At 45.6% G+C, this 15278-nt stretch overlaps 1 protein-coding gene across 2 annotated transcripts in view; it reads right to left on the reverse strand.

The window, feature by feature from the left end:
* The window catches only part of Ccdc125 (coiled-coil domain containing 125), a 32049-nt gene extending 19016 nt beyond the window's left edge, over positions 1 to 13033 (reverse strand). Inside the window, exons 1-3 of one of the 2 annotated variants that reach the window (XM_075976182.1) lie at positions 12863 to 13033; positions 5828 to 5942; positions 4452 to 4792 (exon numbers count right to left, since the gene is read on the reverse strand). In XM_075976182.1, the coding sequence (XP_075832297.1) occupies positions 4452 to 4752 (301 nt within the window). In that variant the 5' untranslated portion in view covers positions 4753 to 4792; positions 5828 to 5942; positions 12863 to 13033. Of the gene's footprint in view, positions 1 to 4451; positions 4793 to 5827; positions 5944 to 12862 lie in introns of those variants that run through there. The other variant, XM_075976183.1, reaches the window with a different exon arrangement.
* Between the last annotated feature and the right edge of the window lie 2245 nt (positions 13034 to 15278).

Here is a 15278-nt window from a genome sequence, read left to right on the forward strand (position 1 = left end):
GTTGGTGGTTTTTTTTTTTTTTTTTCGAGACAGGCTTTCTCTGTTTTTTTCTCTGAATAGCTCTGTTTTTTCTCTGGAGTCCATCCTGGAACTTGCTCTGCAAAGCAGGTTGGTCTTGAACTTACAGAAATCCTCTTGCCTCTGCCTCCCGAGTGCTGGGATTAAAGACGTGCACCACCACTGCCTGATGGTCTTCTGTAGCTTTAGTTGCATATTTTGTTGGTTATTATTTGTAGTGGAATATTAAAAGGGCCATTGCATGGCATTTACTCTGGAGTGATGGCCACATAGGTCTTTAAATAATCCCTGGTAAATAATCAGAGATTGTTATCTGAAATTTATGGGGTTGCTCTTTCTTGGGAATTTCTGAACCTTAGCATAACCTCAGTCATAAGACACTTCTGGGCCTTTCTGTTGTTGTTGCTGCTGTTTTGGGTTTTTTTGTTTTGTTTTGTTTTTTGAGACAGGGTTTCTCTGTATAACAACCATAGCTGTTCTGGAACTAGCTCTGTAGACCAGGGTGGCCTCGAACTCACAGAGATCCGCCTGCCTCTGCCTCCCAAGAGCTGTGGTTAAAGGTGCTGCACCACCGCCCTGCCAAACCTGGAATTCTTAGGATTGTTATGATTGTGCTTGCTTAGGTCATGGTTCCTTAAGACAACTTCTAGTTCGGATAAGAGATTTTGGTACGCAGGGACTGACTTGCTAAAAGGCCTTTTGGGTGTCAATAAAAGAGCTTCTAGGCAGTCAGTTCATGAAGACTGATTTTCCTGTGCTAAAGCTGACCACTTCCTGCAGTCTCTCCCTCCCTCCCTCCCTCCCTCCCTCCCTCCCTCCCTCCCTCCCTCCCTCCCTCCCTCCCTCCCTCCCTCTCTCTCTCTCTCTCTCTCCTCGTGGAGAGTGATTTTGTAAGCATTGCACCTCAGATGGAAAGGGACCTGGCAGTGGGGAGTCGAGGAATACCACAGAAGCGGAACAGCTTACAGCCCTGCTCTAGGGAAAGGTTTCTCCAATATAGCAGCTCTGCTCTGGGAGGAGAGAGCTTCCCCAGCAAAGTTGTTACAGTTCGGCTCTGCTCCCCCGGAGTAGAGCAACTTGGCCCTTTGGGCTGGAGAGATGGCTCAGCAGTTAAGAACGCTGGCTGTACTTCCAGCGGTCCTGAGTTTAATTCCCATCAAACACGTGATAACTCACAACTATCTATAGTGAGGTCTGGCGCCCTCTTCTGGCCTGCAGGCATACATGCAGACCAGAATACTGTATACATAATGGGCCCAGGGCAACCGAGCTACACACAATGGGGCCCGAGCAATGTGGGGCCCTGGGTAGCCTGGCCACACGTGAGGCCCGGGATGCACAGCCTGCCACCACAGGCAGCACAGGGTTCCAGGAAAAGCTGTAAATTGACACCACCCAGGGAGGGCCAAGACTAAAAGGAAGTACCTGACAGTCTAACCATTAGATAAGATTAGATAAAACCAAGGGAAGTCCCTGAGCCCAGGACTCACCTATTCACCTTTAGCAAAGATCCCGGGACAAACAACAACGAGTCAAAGTCCTGAATCCTGTAAATCCCCTCACCCCAACCTCTACTACGATAAAAACCCTATCCCGATTGGCCTTGGGATTCTCTGCTCTCAACCGCTACAAATCGGACAGACGGAGAGCCCAAGCCTCTGTGGTGGCCTTTGGGGGACCCTACGACCTGGGCGTAACACATAATAAATGAATAAATCTTTAAAAAACAACTCCATTCTACTAGGTTTCCCCAGTGAAGTTGTTACAGCCCTGCTCGCTCCTGCTCCACCAAAAAGTTGTTACTTTTCTCCTCCGCTCCATTCCGGCAAAGGAACCCAAACCTCATTTAAGAGATTTATCGGGAGGGAAGAATCCAGGAGAGCAGCTGCCTCTGCCAGGGTGGAAGAAGGGCAGCAGCAAATGAACAGGTGCTCCTTAGGGATGGCGTTTTCCAGGGAGATTTTCTGGGTGGGAACTGGTCAGGTTTCTCGCTCAGGGATTGCTTGGCTTTCTGCTTAGCCAGTGAGGAGGCAGATTTGGCTCTGATTCCGGAGCCAAAGTATGTTTCTTTCACTGGCACTTTTTAGCCTTTTGGCTCTAATTTCAGGGCCAGGGCATATTTCTTTCACTGACTGTGATTCCAGGGCCAGAGTGTGTTTCTCTGGTTGGTCCTTTTCCCTCCTGATTTCCCTGCTGCTTTTGCTAAAGCTTATGGGGCCCTGCAGAGTCTCTCTCTTCCGCTGACCCGAGTTAACTCAGAACACAAAGTATTCCCAGAACCTAGACCCGGGTATTGGGCACCTAGGGAACTCTGGGGTGGGGGGTGGGGGCATAAGACTGCATAACAAGAGAAAAAGGCATTAAGTAGCCACCAGAGTCACACATGGATGATATCAAAGCAGATTAGCTACTGTTGGACCAGCAAAGCATAGCTCCCCTCCACTGGGGTTCCCAAGCCCAAGAGGCAGGAAGCAACTCCCTCCAGGCAACCCAGCGGCAATAAATTATGTTACTTGAGGGCCAAGGAGAAAACACGTGTGTGCCCCAGGCCCACTTCTATGGCGTCTGCATGTGCATTTGGCAATGTTACAGGTGATTCTGGTTATAACAGTTCTGCTCGTGTACTCGTTCTTCATGTTCTTTTTTTCTTCCACACCAGTGGCTTCTGAAAATATGGATGCACTGTACGTTAATACAAATCTCACTGATCTGATAGAACGGGCAGGCACTGATGAAAGACCCGGATAAATCCAGACCCCTCTAGCAGAAAGAATAGGGCCAAAAAAAAAAAAAAAATCTAGCAGGAAAAATAGAGCCAAAAATCTAGGGGAGAGAAGAACCAAAAATCTAGGTTAGCTGGTTCAGTGACTCTGTTCCAGGAACTAGCTGACCATAAAGTTAGATTATAATCTTGAGAATAATCTTGAAAAATGGGGAGTTACCCCCTTGTAATGATCATTAGTATTTTCAGAATTTTCCAATGACACCCTCCCTACCCCCTTTGAGTTGTGGTTTCTTCCCCTAAATACTCCTCTCCCAGTTACTCAGGGTCAAACTCCTCTACCCCTGCATGGGAAATTAGTTTCGGCCCCAGCTGGTTCCTGTCCTGTCAATAAACCTCATGTGATTGTAGCAAGGACGGTCCCACGTGAGTTCTTGGGGGTCGTGTTCCTGGGAGACTTGAGAGTCTCCCCTCTTTCACTAAAAGAATTGGGGAGGGGCTGGAGAGATGGCTCAGTGGTTAAGAGCACCGCCTGCTCTTCCAAAGGTCGTGAGTTCAGTTCCCAGCAACCACAAAGTGGCTCACAACCATCTGTAATGAGATCTGGTGCCCTCTTCTGGCCTGCAGACAGAGTAATGAGAATACTGTATACATAATAAATAAATAAATCTAAAAAAAAAAAGAATTGGGGAAATTTGGGGAAAATGAAGAAATTGTTCTTGCCTGATTATGACACTTGGTAAAAGAATTATACTGAAACAGAAAGGTACTGGCTATGATGAATAAAGTTTCTGAAGAACCTAGGGCTTTGGGGGTGAATGCCTTTGGCCTTGTAAATCAAAATTGGAATTGTGAGGAACAACAATGGGAAAGGTATGACAATGGAGTGAAACCCGCTGAACTACGCTTCTGTAAACTGCAGGTAGTTAGTCTCTGAGGTGAAAGCCTCAGAAGTTGTTTAATAATTAACCCAGCTAAGAATTAAGAATATAGTGGCTGGCATGGGGCTTGGGAACTGGGAAAATGTCATAATGAATGATGATGTTCTGATTTCAAAGAATTTTTGTACTTTCTGTGAACTGCTTTGTTCCTGAAATGATTAACCTGGGACAAGAAAAAAAAATCAAGTTCCTTGTGTAAAATTCACAATGAAAGACTGAGGTTTGAAGCTTGGGGCAGAGAGACACAGAAAGGGAAAGAAATAAGAGAGAGTGAGAGAGAATTAGAAGACCCCTCCTTGCAGCTGAGAGCCTGCCAGCTTGCATTAGAATCCTGTGTCCGCGTACTCACTTAGCCTTCCGGACATCCCAGATTCGAGACCCACTTCTCTGCTGAGGCTGGTCCCCAGCATCCTACCATACTCAGAAACAAAACATCAGCTACCTCTGAACTCCCCACATTCCTTAAGAGACTAAGAAGTGGACCAGTGAGGTGACTCAGCAAGAAAAGGCACCTGCTGCCAGGAGTGATGACGTCGGCTGGGTCCTTGGGACCCGCATGGTGCAAGGAAAGAACTGGCTTCAGGTTGGGGCATTCCTTGACATGTGCTCGCCCCACCTCCTTAAACAAGTAAATTTAATCTAAATAGTCTTAAAGAGATAGAGATGAAAATCTCCTGCGGTTACTGATTTTCGCGTGCCAGGAGAGTGAGAGCATTGATAATCTCCACAAGGGAAGGAAGAAGAGAAAGCCGCGGAGGAGGAGTTCTCACCAGCGCTGCTCTGCCGCCTGTAGCCGGACGCTCTGCGTCCGTCAGCGCGTGTATCCCGCAAGCCCTCAGTCCCGGAATACTGAAAACTGGTTTCGCTTCTTTCTTCCCCCTTTCTTGGAAACGGAGGGGGGCTTAGGTTCCTTCCATCTGACCTTTTCTTAGATGCAATCGAACACGAAACTTCATAAATCCCGCCGGGTCTTCCTCCGAGGCCATACCCTAGGTCACCTTCCGTCATGTCATCTTCCTCTGTTTCCCAGATGTCCTCAGTCTCACTCGGCGACCTCGTCACTTTGCTCATCAGCCAAATGCGGCTTTTATCATAAGGGAAGACAGGCTGCCTGTAGTGAAGGGAAGCAGTAATTAAAAACCAGTCAGCGGATGCGTGATTCCTCTTCTGCTTTTCCCCCCACAAAGACATGAAAGGTTTTATGTCAAAAAGATGCCTATACATCCATGCTCATTGCCACTAACTTACAGCTGCCAAGCTATAAATAAAGAAAATGTGTGTGCATTCACGGAGAGGAGTATTATTCAATGGTAAAAGCCGGGGGGGGGGGGCCAGGAGGGGAGAGCTGGAGAAATGGCTCGGTGGTTAAGAGCACTGGCTGCTCTTACAGAGATCTTCCTGCCTGCGCCTCCTGAACTCTGAGGTGAAAGGCATGGGCTATGATGCCCAGCGTCCCCTCCTGTTTCCATCTCCCTCCCTCCCTTCTTTCCCTAGCACATAGAACTGTGTAACATATCCCCCATATTTTGCTTATTTCTCAAATTATACCACAAACCCGTCTGATAAGGTGGGGGATTGAGTGGAGCAGGAGGCGAATCACTGTGTATATGTGCTAGGTTAGCTCAGCCGCGGCCCAAACCTGCTCCAGACACCCTCACGCAGAAGGGACACGCCAACAGGTCCCAAAGCCCTGTCTGCTTCACCCCGTACTCTAGAGCCTAATTCAGTTTCTGAAACACAAATGCGGCTCAATAAAGACTTGTTTACTAAACAAAAAGGAGAGAACGAGCGAATATAAAACTTGACTCTTCTAGGACAAGGATGTACAATAGTTGTGTTGTCAAGGCTACAAGGCTACACACTGGGCGCCACAAGACTTGCCCCCCCCCTTTTAAATTTTTTTGAGACAGGGCTTTTCTGTGTAGTTTTGGAGCCTGTCCTGGGACTCGTTCTGTAGACCAGGCTGGCCTTGAACTCACAGAGATCCGCCTGCCTGTGCTTCCCGAGTGCTGGGATTAAAGGTGCGTGCCACCACCGCCCGGCAAGACTTGCTTTCTTTTCCAGAAGAAAATGTCTTCTAGAAACAGCATTTTAGAGGACGCACCACCGAGGAGCCCCCTCCACCCCCGCCCCTGGGGTCACTTACTAGGTCAAGCTCAGGGAGCAAGTGCTGCAGACACTCAGCCTCCTTCCTTCAGGACGGAGTGCGGTGAACTCCGGCTTTCAACACCGGGCATTTCAACACGGCGGTTCTGCTGCAACTGTGTAGAAATGTTTCACTTTAAACACAACTATGAGTTAAAGAGTCTATTGTCAAGTTCAATTCAATGAGAAGAAAATATAATGATGATGATGATGATAGTAATAGCAAAAAAATAATCCCAGTAACAAGCCTCAGATAAGACTGGGAATACAAATATCCCGCTGCTTAAGAAGATGCTTACTGGGACTTTCAAAGACACTGAACCAGTCCTGACTTTTTGCTGAGATGGCTTTTTTTTTTTTTTTTGTATCTCTGTTACTTAACTCTGGCGGTAGTGGCCCAGGCTGGCCTTGAACTCACAGAGATCCACCTGCCTCTCCTTCCCAAGTTAAAGGCGTGCACTACTATGCCCATCCTGAATAGTCCCATATTTTAACCAGAGTGGTAGTTTGTCAAAACTCAACAAATAATGCACTTATTTTTTGTACTTTTTAAATTTTTTTTTATTTTAAACACGTTGGTGTTTTGCCTACATATATATGTACATATACAGATATATATCTCTACGTGAGTGTTGGATACCCTGGAACTGGACAGCCGTGAGCTGCCATATCGGTGCTGGGAATTAAACACAGTTCTCTGGAAGTGCCCGCCCTGAGCCATCTCCCCAGTTCTCAAATTGTATACTTATACTGGCATGTTTTATTATATGTACATTTTATTTCAGTAATAGTCTAACATTTTAAAACATAAAACATACAAGAAAAATTGGGCTGAGATACATGGAATTAGTTGGGCTCTCCCAGAAAAAAAAAATTCTGAACCCATTATACAGCCCAGAATGGTCTTGAACTCTAGATCCTTCTGCCCCAGCCTACCAAATGCTGGGATTACTAATCTATGTCACCAGGTCTGAAAGCAGTTTTTAAAAACAGGATGTCACCAGGCGATGGTGGTGCAGGATTTGATCCTAGCAGTCGGGAAGGAAACGCAGGTGGATCTCTGTGGGTTCGAGACCAGTCTGGTCTACAAAGAGAGTTCCAGGACGGGAAGGCCAGGGCTGCTACACAGAGAAACCCTGTCTTGAAAAAAACAAACCAAAAAAGAAAAGAGAAAGAAAGGAAGGAAGGAAGGAAGGAAGGAAGGAAGGAAGGAAGGAAGGAAGGAAGGAAGGAAAACAGGGAAGAAAAAAAAAACACAAACAAAATGAGAACCAAAATGTCACGGTGCTCAACTGGGAAGGCTGGCTTTCTGCAGCCGAAGTGCTTTCATTAGAGAACTTCGTTCTCACAAAAGACTTCCTTCCAGAAGGACAGGGCTTTTATGGTGAGCAGCACTCAAGAGGTAGCGATGGTCTTTGGAGCCTCCAGCCTGGCAACAAGTCTTCCTCTGTTGTGGATCATGGGATACACAAGAACTTGCAGGCCGGGCGGTGGTGGTACGTGCCTTTAATCCCAGCACTCGGGAGGCAGAGGCAGGCGGATCTCTGGGAGTTCAGCCTGGTCTACAAGAGCTAGTTCTAGGATAGGCACCAAAAACTACAGAGAAACCCTGTCTCGAAAATCCAAAAAAAATAAATAAATAAAAAAAGAACTTGCAGAACCAGAATAAAAACCCGGAGCAGTGAAGCAGAGAACCACCGAAAGCAGCTTATTAGCTTCATTCTTATTCAGTTTTTACAGTCACCGCCCCTTTATAAGAAGGCATGGTTATTTTCTTTAAAAAGATATCTGGGGATGGGGTCTGCTGCTTGGGCGGCAGACTGCGGGCATAGCGTGCAGCAGACCCTGGGCTGGATTCCCAGCATTCAATGGTTCTGGTGTGGCGGTACACAACACTCAAGAGGTAGAGGCAGGAGGATTAGAAGTTTACGGTCAACAGGCGGTGGTGGCGCACGCCTTTAACCCCAGCACTTGGAAGGCAGAGGCAGGCGGATCTCTGCAAGTTCGAGGCCAGCCTGGTCTACAAGAGCTAGTTCCAGGACAGGTAGGGCTGTTACACAGAGAAACCCTGTCTCGAAAAATAAAAATAAAATAAGAAAATACAACAACAGAAATTTGCAGTCAGGGCTGGGGAGGTGGCTCAGGGCTTTAGAGCACTGACTGCTCTTCCAGAGGACCTGGCTTCAATTCCTAGCATCATCCACATGACAGCTAGCAACTGTCTGTAACTACAAGATCTGATACCGTTACACCAGCATGCCTATAGGCAAAACACTAATGCAAATAAAATAAAAATAAATTATTTTTTAAAAAGTTTAAGGTCATCCTCTGACACCTATAAGTGTGTTTTTGTCTTGTTTTTAATCTATTTTAACTTACTTGTCAAGGTAGATGGGAAATTATTTATTGAACCAAAGAATAATGTCTTGGGAGACTACATTTACCCCTACTATAGAGTCCTGCTTGATAAATGCAATTTTGGGTCTTCACTAAGAATGAGGCTCACTGATAGAAAGTTTGCCTAGCAACAAAGAAGACAGAACTGGTCAACACAAGGGGAAAGGAAGTCTCTGAGAGTAAACCATGGATAACCACAGAGCGAGACAAGGTGTTTTGTTTTGTTTTCTGAGATAAGATCCTGTTAATACAGTCTAGGCTGATTTCAAATTTGTTGTGTGGCACAGACTGGCTTCAAACTTGCAATCATTCTGAATCTATTTCCTGAGTACTGCATCAACACACCAAGTGAGCACAACACACCAAGTGTGCATTAGCACATCCACTGGGCATCAACATATCAAGTGAGTGTGCATCAGCACATCCCCTGTGAACAACACAAGTGGCATCAGTACATCCAGTGTGCATCAACAGATCAGGTGTGCACAACACATCAGGTGTGCATCAACACATCCCGTTTAAGGATTTACTGTGATTTTTGTTTTCTGAGACACGTTCTAGATTTCTGCGCAGCCCAGGCTGACCTTGAACTTGGGGTCTTAGCCTGTCTCTTGAAGGCTGGAATTGCAATCATTCCTGGCCATATCGGGCAAGATTCTTTTCTTTTCAAGGCATTCTCTTCCTATGTAGCTCTGGCTGGCCTGGGTACTTGTTATGTAGCTCAGGTGGCCTTAAACTTTTGATAACACTCCTAGGATTGTAGGAGAGTACCACCATGCCCAGCTCACCAGCTCGAGAACATCTGTTAATGTACCCCACGTATTCAAACGGAGTGAATTGTCTTGCTGAATATAATGAGTTTTCCTATCTATGCTATTGCTTTGGTGGGGGTTTTGTTTTGTTTTGACGAGGGGAATTGAACCCAAAGCCTGATGCATAAAGGGTAAAGGCTTTGCCACTACGTTATATCCCTCTCTAATGCCCTTGCCTCAAGACAGGGTTTCTCTGTTTAGCCCCTGGTCATTCTGGAACCCGCTCTGTAAACCAGGCTGTCTTGAACTCAGAGATGTGTCTGCTCTGTCTCTACCTTCTGAATTCTGAGACTAAAGGTGTGTGCCAACACCTCCTGGCTCTAATGTTTTTTCTTTCTTTTTCTTTTACATTTATTTATTTGTTATGTATACAATGTTCTGTCTGCATGCATGCCTGCAGGCCAGAAGAGGGTGCCAGATCTCATTACAGATGGTTGTGAGTCACTATGTGGTTGGTTGCTGGGAATTGAGCTCAGGACCTTTGGAAGAGCAGGCAATGCTCTTAACCACTGAGCCATCTCTCCAGTCCTCTAATGTTTTTTTTAAAAAATATTTATTTATTTATTTGTTATGTATACAATATTCTGTCTGTGTGTATGTCTGCAGGCCAGAAGAGGGCACCAGACCTCATTACAGATGGTTGTGAGCCACCATGTGGTTGCCGGGAATTGAATGAACTCAGGACCTTTGGAAGAGCAGGCAATGCTCTTAACCACTGAGCCATCTCTCCAGCCCCTGTTTTTTTTTTCTAAATGTAACTTTGATGGGCATTGGCTGTGTAGTATTCAAATGTGAAAGGAAAAATCAAGCTTTACTTTGGGGACACATTACTTCTTAGGATTATGTTGTGGGATAATCTTTTTGCACACTGTGAAGATGTGCCTTTGCCAAAGCCTTCTGGTTAGTTTAATAAAGAGTTGAATGGGGCTGGAGAGATGGCTCAGTGGTTAAGAGCATTGCCTGCTCTTCCAGAGGTCCTGAGTTCAATTCCCAGCAACCACATGGTGGCTCACAGCCATCTGAAATGAGATCTGATGCCCTCTTCTGGCCTGCAGGCAGACACACAGACAAAATATTATATACATAATAAATAAATAAAATAAAAAAAAATAAAGAGTTGAATGGTCAATATCTAGGCAGGAAGAGGTAGGCGGGATTTCTGGACAGAGAAAAAAGAAGAGGAGATGAATCTAGGCACAGGAGAGATGCTAGAAGACAGAGAGGAAATAGGGGTGCAAGATGAAAGAGATGTAAAAAGCGACAAGGCAAAATGTAGACTAATATGAACAGATTAATTTAAATTATAAGACCTAGTGGGATAAGGCTAAGCTATAGGCCAAGCTTTCATAATTAATAATAAGTATCTGTGTTGTTTTCTGTGAGCTGGTGGATCAAAGAAAAATCCGTCTACAGAATTATAAGCCTTCTAGTGAGTTTAATATGTTTGATATCAACTGGGGCAACAGCAGGATGTGGAATAGGGAAAGTGCTGCCTTGGGAGTCTGAGCTCAAATTCTTAGCTGCTGATCTCGGATTCTGACTGAGTCATTGGCTCCAAAATGAGTTTAAATAGAATGACTGGACAGGGTCATTTGGAGCACCATTGGGCATATATCTGAGATCAGCTACACTAGTCAAATAAATAATATGAATTTTATTAATTGAGCATCAAGCCAGCTTGGTGGTGTCTGACCTAGTATTCAAGAGACTGAGGAAGAAAGATTGCTTAAATGCCTCCAAAGGAAGGATTTGTGCACCAGTATACCTACCTATTGAGTGAGATTACATATAAATTTTTGTTTTTGCTTTTTCAAGACAGGTTTTCTCTGTGTAGCCTTGGTTCTCCTGGAACTCACTCTGTAGACCAGGATGGCCTTGAACTCACAGAGATTGACCTGCCTCTGCCTTCCAAGCACTGGCTTGGAATTTTTTTCTTTGGAGCATTATACTTCTATTTCTGTACTAGTATTTTGCAAAGGGTACTTCTCCACCCTACTTTTATTTCTAGAAATAAAAGGGTTCGTTTGTTTTCACTGAGAACTATTTTCCTATTGCAAGCATACATGACTTGACCAAATAACACAGGTAGGCAGTGGGTATAGCCAGAACCAGAAATCATATCTGGCTCCCTGTCCAGTCCTCTGGATACTTGAGAAAGGACACATAAACAGACTGCTGACAATCTTCCTGTTTTTCACTAAAATAACTCTGAAAAAGAGCGAACTGCTAGCGCTAACTCCCTGAGCCTCTCTCTCCAAGTCTGTAGGAGATATGAATCTTTAACTTCACATCAGGTCTCTGGGATACCTGGATTTCTCAACCAAGCAAGAAAGCAGCTCAGGAGCTAGAGCTGGCTCAGAGGTTAAGAGCACAGACTGCTCTTCCAGAGGTCCTGAGTTCAATTCCCAGCAACCACATGGTGGCTCACAGTCATCAATAATGAGATTTGGTGCCCTCTCCTGGTGTGTGGGGATACATGGAAGGAATGTTGTATACATAATGTGCGTGTGTATGTATGTATATATATACATATATAATACAATAATATATTGTATACATAATAAATAAAAAAGCAGCTCTCTTTTGTCAAGAGGGTCACACAGCTGCCTTCCGTGGCTTTTTTATTCCTCTGGTTTCTTCTGTATAGTCTGCCCTTGCTTTTACTGCTCTTAGACACATTATTTCCAGCTCAGTACTTGGCTTGTTCAAATACAGCTCAAAGCAAGTTCATTCTCTTCCCACTCCCCGAATCCATGTCTCTCTTCTGGAGTTCTCTTTGTTCTAAAATGTGTCAACCATGTTCTAAAACCCTTAAGTGAAAAACTCTGGAATACATTTTTCCCTCTTTTTTTCTTTGATCTTCGAATACATTCAATTGTTAAGGCTTCAAGACTCACAAAAATCTTCCCAAATCCTATCTTTTCCACTTCAATTTCCTGGTTGAATTTCTGATTCCTTTTGGCTACAAAGCCACCCTACACATACATCGCTGCCGTGTATGTGATCCAATGATGTCCCTTTCTGACCCTAAGACGGTAGTGGCTTCCACTAGTTTAAGGAACGTGTCTCATTTGCTCACACCTAACAAATGCTAAAAGATATTTGTTGAAGAGAATTGAGAGAGGACAAATTCCAAGGGGGAAAACAGGCCAGCAGGATCTACCCCCACTCGCCCGACAACTGCTTCAGCAAACAAGTTGATCAAACAGACACTACCTACTACTTCCTGTCTTGCCGGGGAGAAAACTAACTTAGCCCTCATCAGCGAGCCTCGGCCGCTTCATCTTGCTGTGGGGCTTTATATGCTAACTTTTAACCTTAGAATGATTTTAGATTTCTAATAAGTTGCAAAGACTTAGACCTATACATTCTCCACTCAAATTCCTCCAAGTTTAGCATTCGGTACATTTATCAAAAATTGAGAGCAAGCCACCGGTGCAGTTACCAACTAAACCACAGACTTCCGTGGATCTTCTGTTTTTCTCGAGGATTTTTGTTCGTTCCTTTCGGTTTCAGGATCGAAACCAGGATATTGCATAGCATTCGGTGCGTTGCAGCTCTATGGCTCAAAATTGATAAATAATAGCAGGAAGAAGCAGGGAACGGGGTTTTTGAGATCGGTATTCCCCATTGTCAGACGAGGCCGTTAATGGCTGGCTGTACCGGAAAAGGAGCCAGTTTGCTAATCTGACCACCAATTGCAGTTTCCACTACAGAGCAGCCGGGCTCCCGACCCTCCCCACCGCAGGTTCCCAGGGCGCTGGCCTGACGAGGGCCGTCTGCGCACCGGTCCCAAGGATCGAACCTTCAGCCCCTTCAGTGCTCACCCCGCACCGCCGCACGTCCTCAGGCCCCGTGACTGCACGACCACCGCCAGGAACCGGGAAGGGTGGCCAGGTCCAGGTGGGCCAGCGGCGCGCCACTCCTCCTGAGCCCCGTGTCCGAGCCTCCGTGCAACCGGATGTTAGCTGCCCTCCTCCAACTTCAGCTCCAAAGCCGGATGGACAAATAAAAGCCTGAGATTTAGAACCGCCTAGGATACAGTGAGCGTTAATACACGCAAACTTAACTGGTCCCAACTTTGAGACTTTAGGAACCCCTTAAGAGAAAAATGCGCCCCAGGTGAGGTTCCCGGGGAAAGGCAGATCTGGGAAGGCAGGCTTTCAGCAGTTAGAAACCCAGAAGGCAGCTTGGGCCATTGGGAGTGCGGGAGCAAAGGCGCGGCAGGAGGGAATGCTTGCAGAGCGCTGGTGGCAAGATTGCTTTGTTCATTTTCTATCTCAGACGCTTTCATCCGACGTGCTGGACCAGCTTCATTACCTTGTTAAAATGATCGTGTGCTAATTCTCCGCGCCCACACCTGTTACAACAGAGGGCTTGGCGGCTACCAAACACTTTCCTAGGCTTAAATAATACTCTGGTTTAAAAACAGAGATCAGATCCTTTTCTTGCAGTAATAATCCTCTCATTTCTTCTCCAGAGCCCGTCTGTATTGTCCCGACTTGGTTTCTGTAGTTGGTTCCATTACCTGGATTGAAACTAGTGAATTACTTCTAGGGGTGGCTGTGTAAATTCAGAGTTCTCTTTTTATAAGACTGCCTGGCGTGGTAATAATATATGTTATCGTTCAGGTGTCTGTGATAGTAAGAATCTGTAAACATATGTCCAACCAGAGAAATAATTAACTCAAATTAAGAGATTAGGTTAAGTCCTGAAATTTGGGGGGGGGGGGGAGACACCTGGTGTCAACCTAGACTCCATAAACACACATGCACCTGCATTCATGTATTCTGCAAATACATATATGCATATGTATCACACACACACATCTTTTAACAAAGGTGACCTGTACACTTTATCTTTTGTAGGGTACTGGTGATTGTATGTAGTATCTTGTGGTGGTTGGGATGAGAACTCCCATAAGCTCATATATTTTTGAGTGCTTGGTTCCTAGCTGCTGTAAGGGTTAAGAGGCGTGGCCTTTTTGGAGGTGTGTCACGGGGTAAAGGGTGGGCTTTAAGGTTTCAAAAGCACTAACCAGGCCCAGTCTCTCTGCCTCCTGCTTGTGGATCAGATGTGAGCTCTCAGCTACTGCTCCAGTGCCATGCCTGCCTGTCTGCCAACATGCTCCCTGCCTGGTCAGACTCACCCTCTGAAACTGTAAGCAAACTTCCCAGTCAATGCTTTCTTTTATAAGTTGCCTTGGTTATGGTGTCTCTTCATAGCAATGGAGGTGACCAAGATATGCTTCATACATCTAATCATGCATGCCACCGCTGAGCCACACCCCTACAACAACTGTACATCAAATTTTAAAACCGGAATTTTAAGATAAAAAGTATCTAAAAAACAATTGAGAGCTATTTTCCCCCCCTGAGAGAGGGTTTCTCTGTAGCTTTGGAGCCTGTCCTGAAACTAGCTCCTGTAGACCACACTGGCCTCTAACTCACAGAGATCCGCCTGTCTCTGCCTCCCGAGTGCTGGGATTCGAGGCATACGTCATCGCCATCCAGTGAGAGCTATTTTCTTTTTGTTATATTTTGCTTTTCAAGACAGGGTTTCTCTGTGTAGTCCTGGCTATTCTGGAACTAGCTCTGTAGACCAGGCTGGTCTCAAACTCAGAGATTTGCCTGCCTCTGCTTCCCGACAGCTGAGATTAAAGGTGTACTGCCTTGCGAGTCTGTATTTTCTAAGATAATATAATCCTCACATAAATAAAATACAGAATAACGTGCATGATGTCATTTTGTGTGTGTGTGCATGGCCAGAGAACCACCTTGGACATTTCTTAAACACCGTAGCCTGTAACCCATGAAGTAGGCTAGGTTGGCAAAGAGCATGTTTGTATGTGTGGGCGCCCTTGGGCACACACACGTGGAAGCCAAAGTTGTCTTCCTTGATCATTATGCTATTGAAGCAGTCTCTTGCTGAGCCCAGAGCGAGTCATTCCAGCCGGTCTAGTTGCCTGCTTACCCCAAGGGGTGTCTCTGCCGCCAGTGCTGTTTACAGGCACAGTGCTTGGCCTCACACTTGGGCAGTGAACACTTCATCCACTGAGCCATCTCCCCAGCCCTCCAGTTATTAAACCCACTTTTATTTTGTGTATGCACGTGTGTATGTGGAATGTCGGTTCTCTCCTTCTACTGAACTCATGTCCTCAGCCTTGGTGTCGAGTGCTTTATTTACTCAACCATCTCATCAGTCCCCTCTGATTTTTAAAATAAAAAAGCAATACTCTGGTGG

Source organism: Microtus pennsylvanicus, chromosome 6 (genome assembly GCF_037038515.1).
Source record: "Microtus pennsylvanicus isolate mMicPen1 chromosome 6, mMicPen1.hap1, whole genome shotgun sequence".
NCBI lineage: Eukaryota > Metazoa > Chordata > Mammalia > Rodentia > Cricetidae > Microtus > Microtus pennsylvanicus.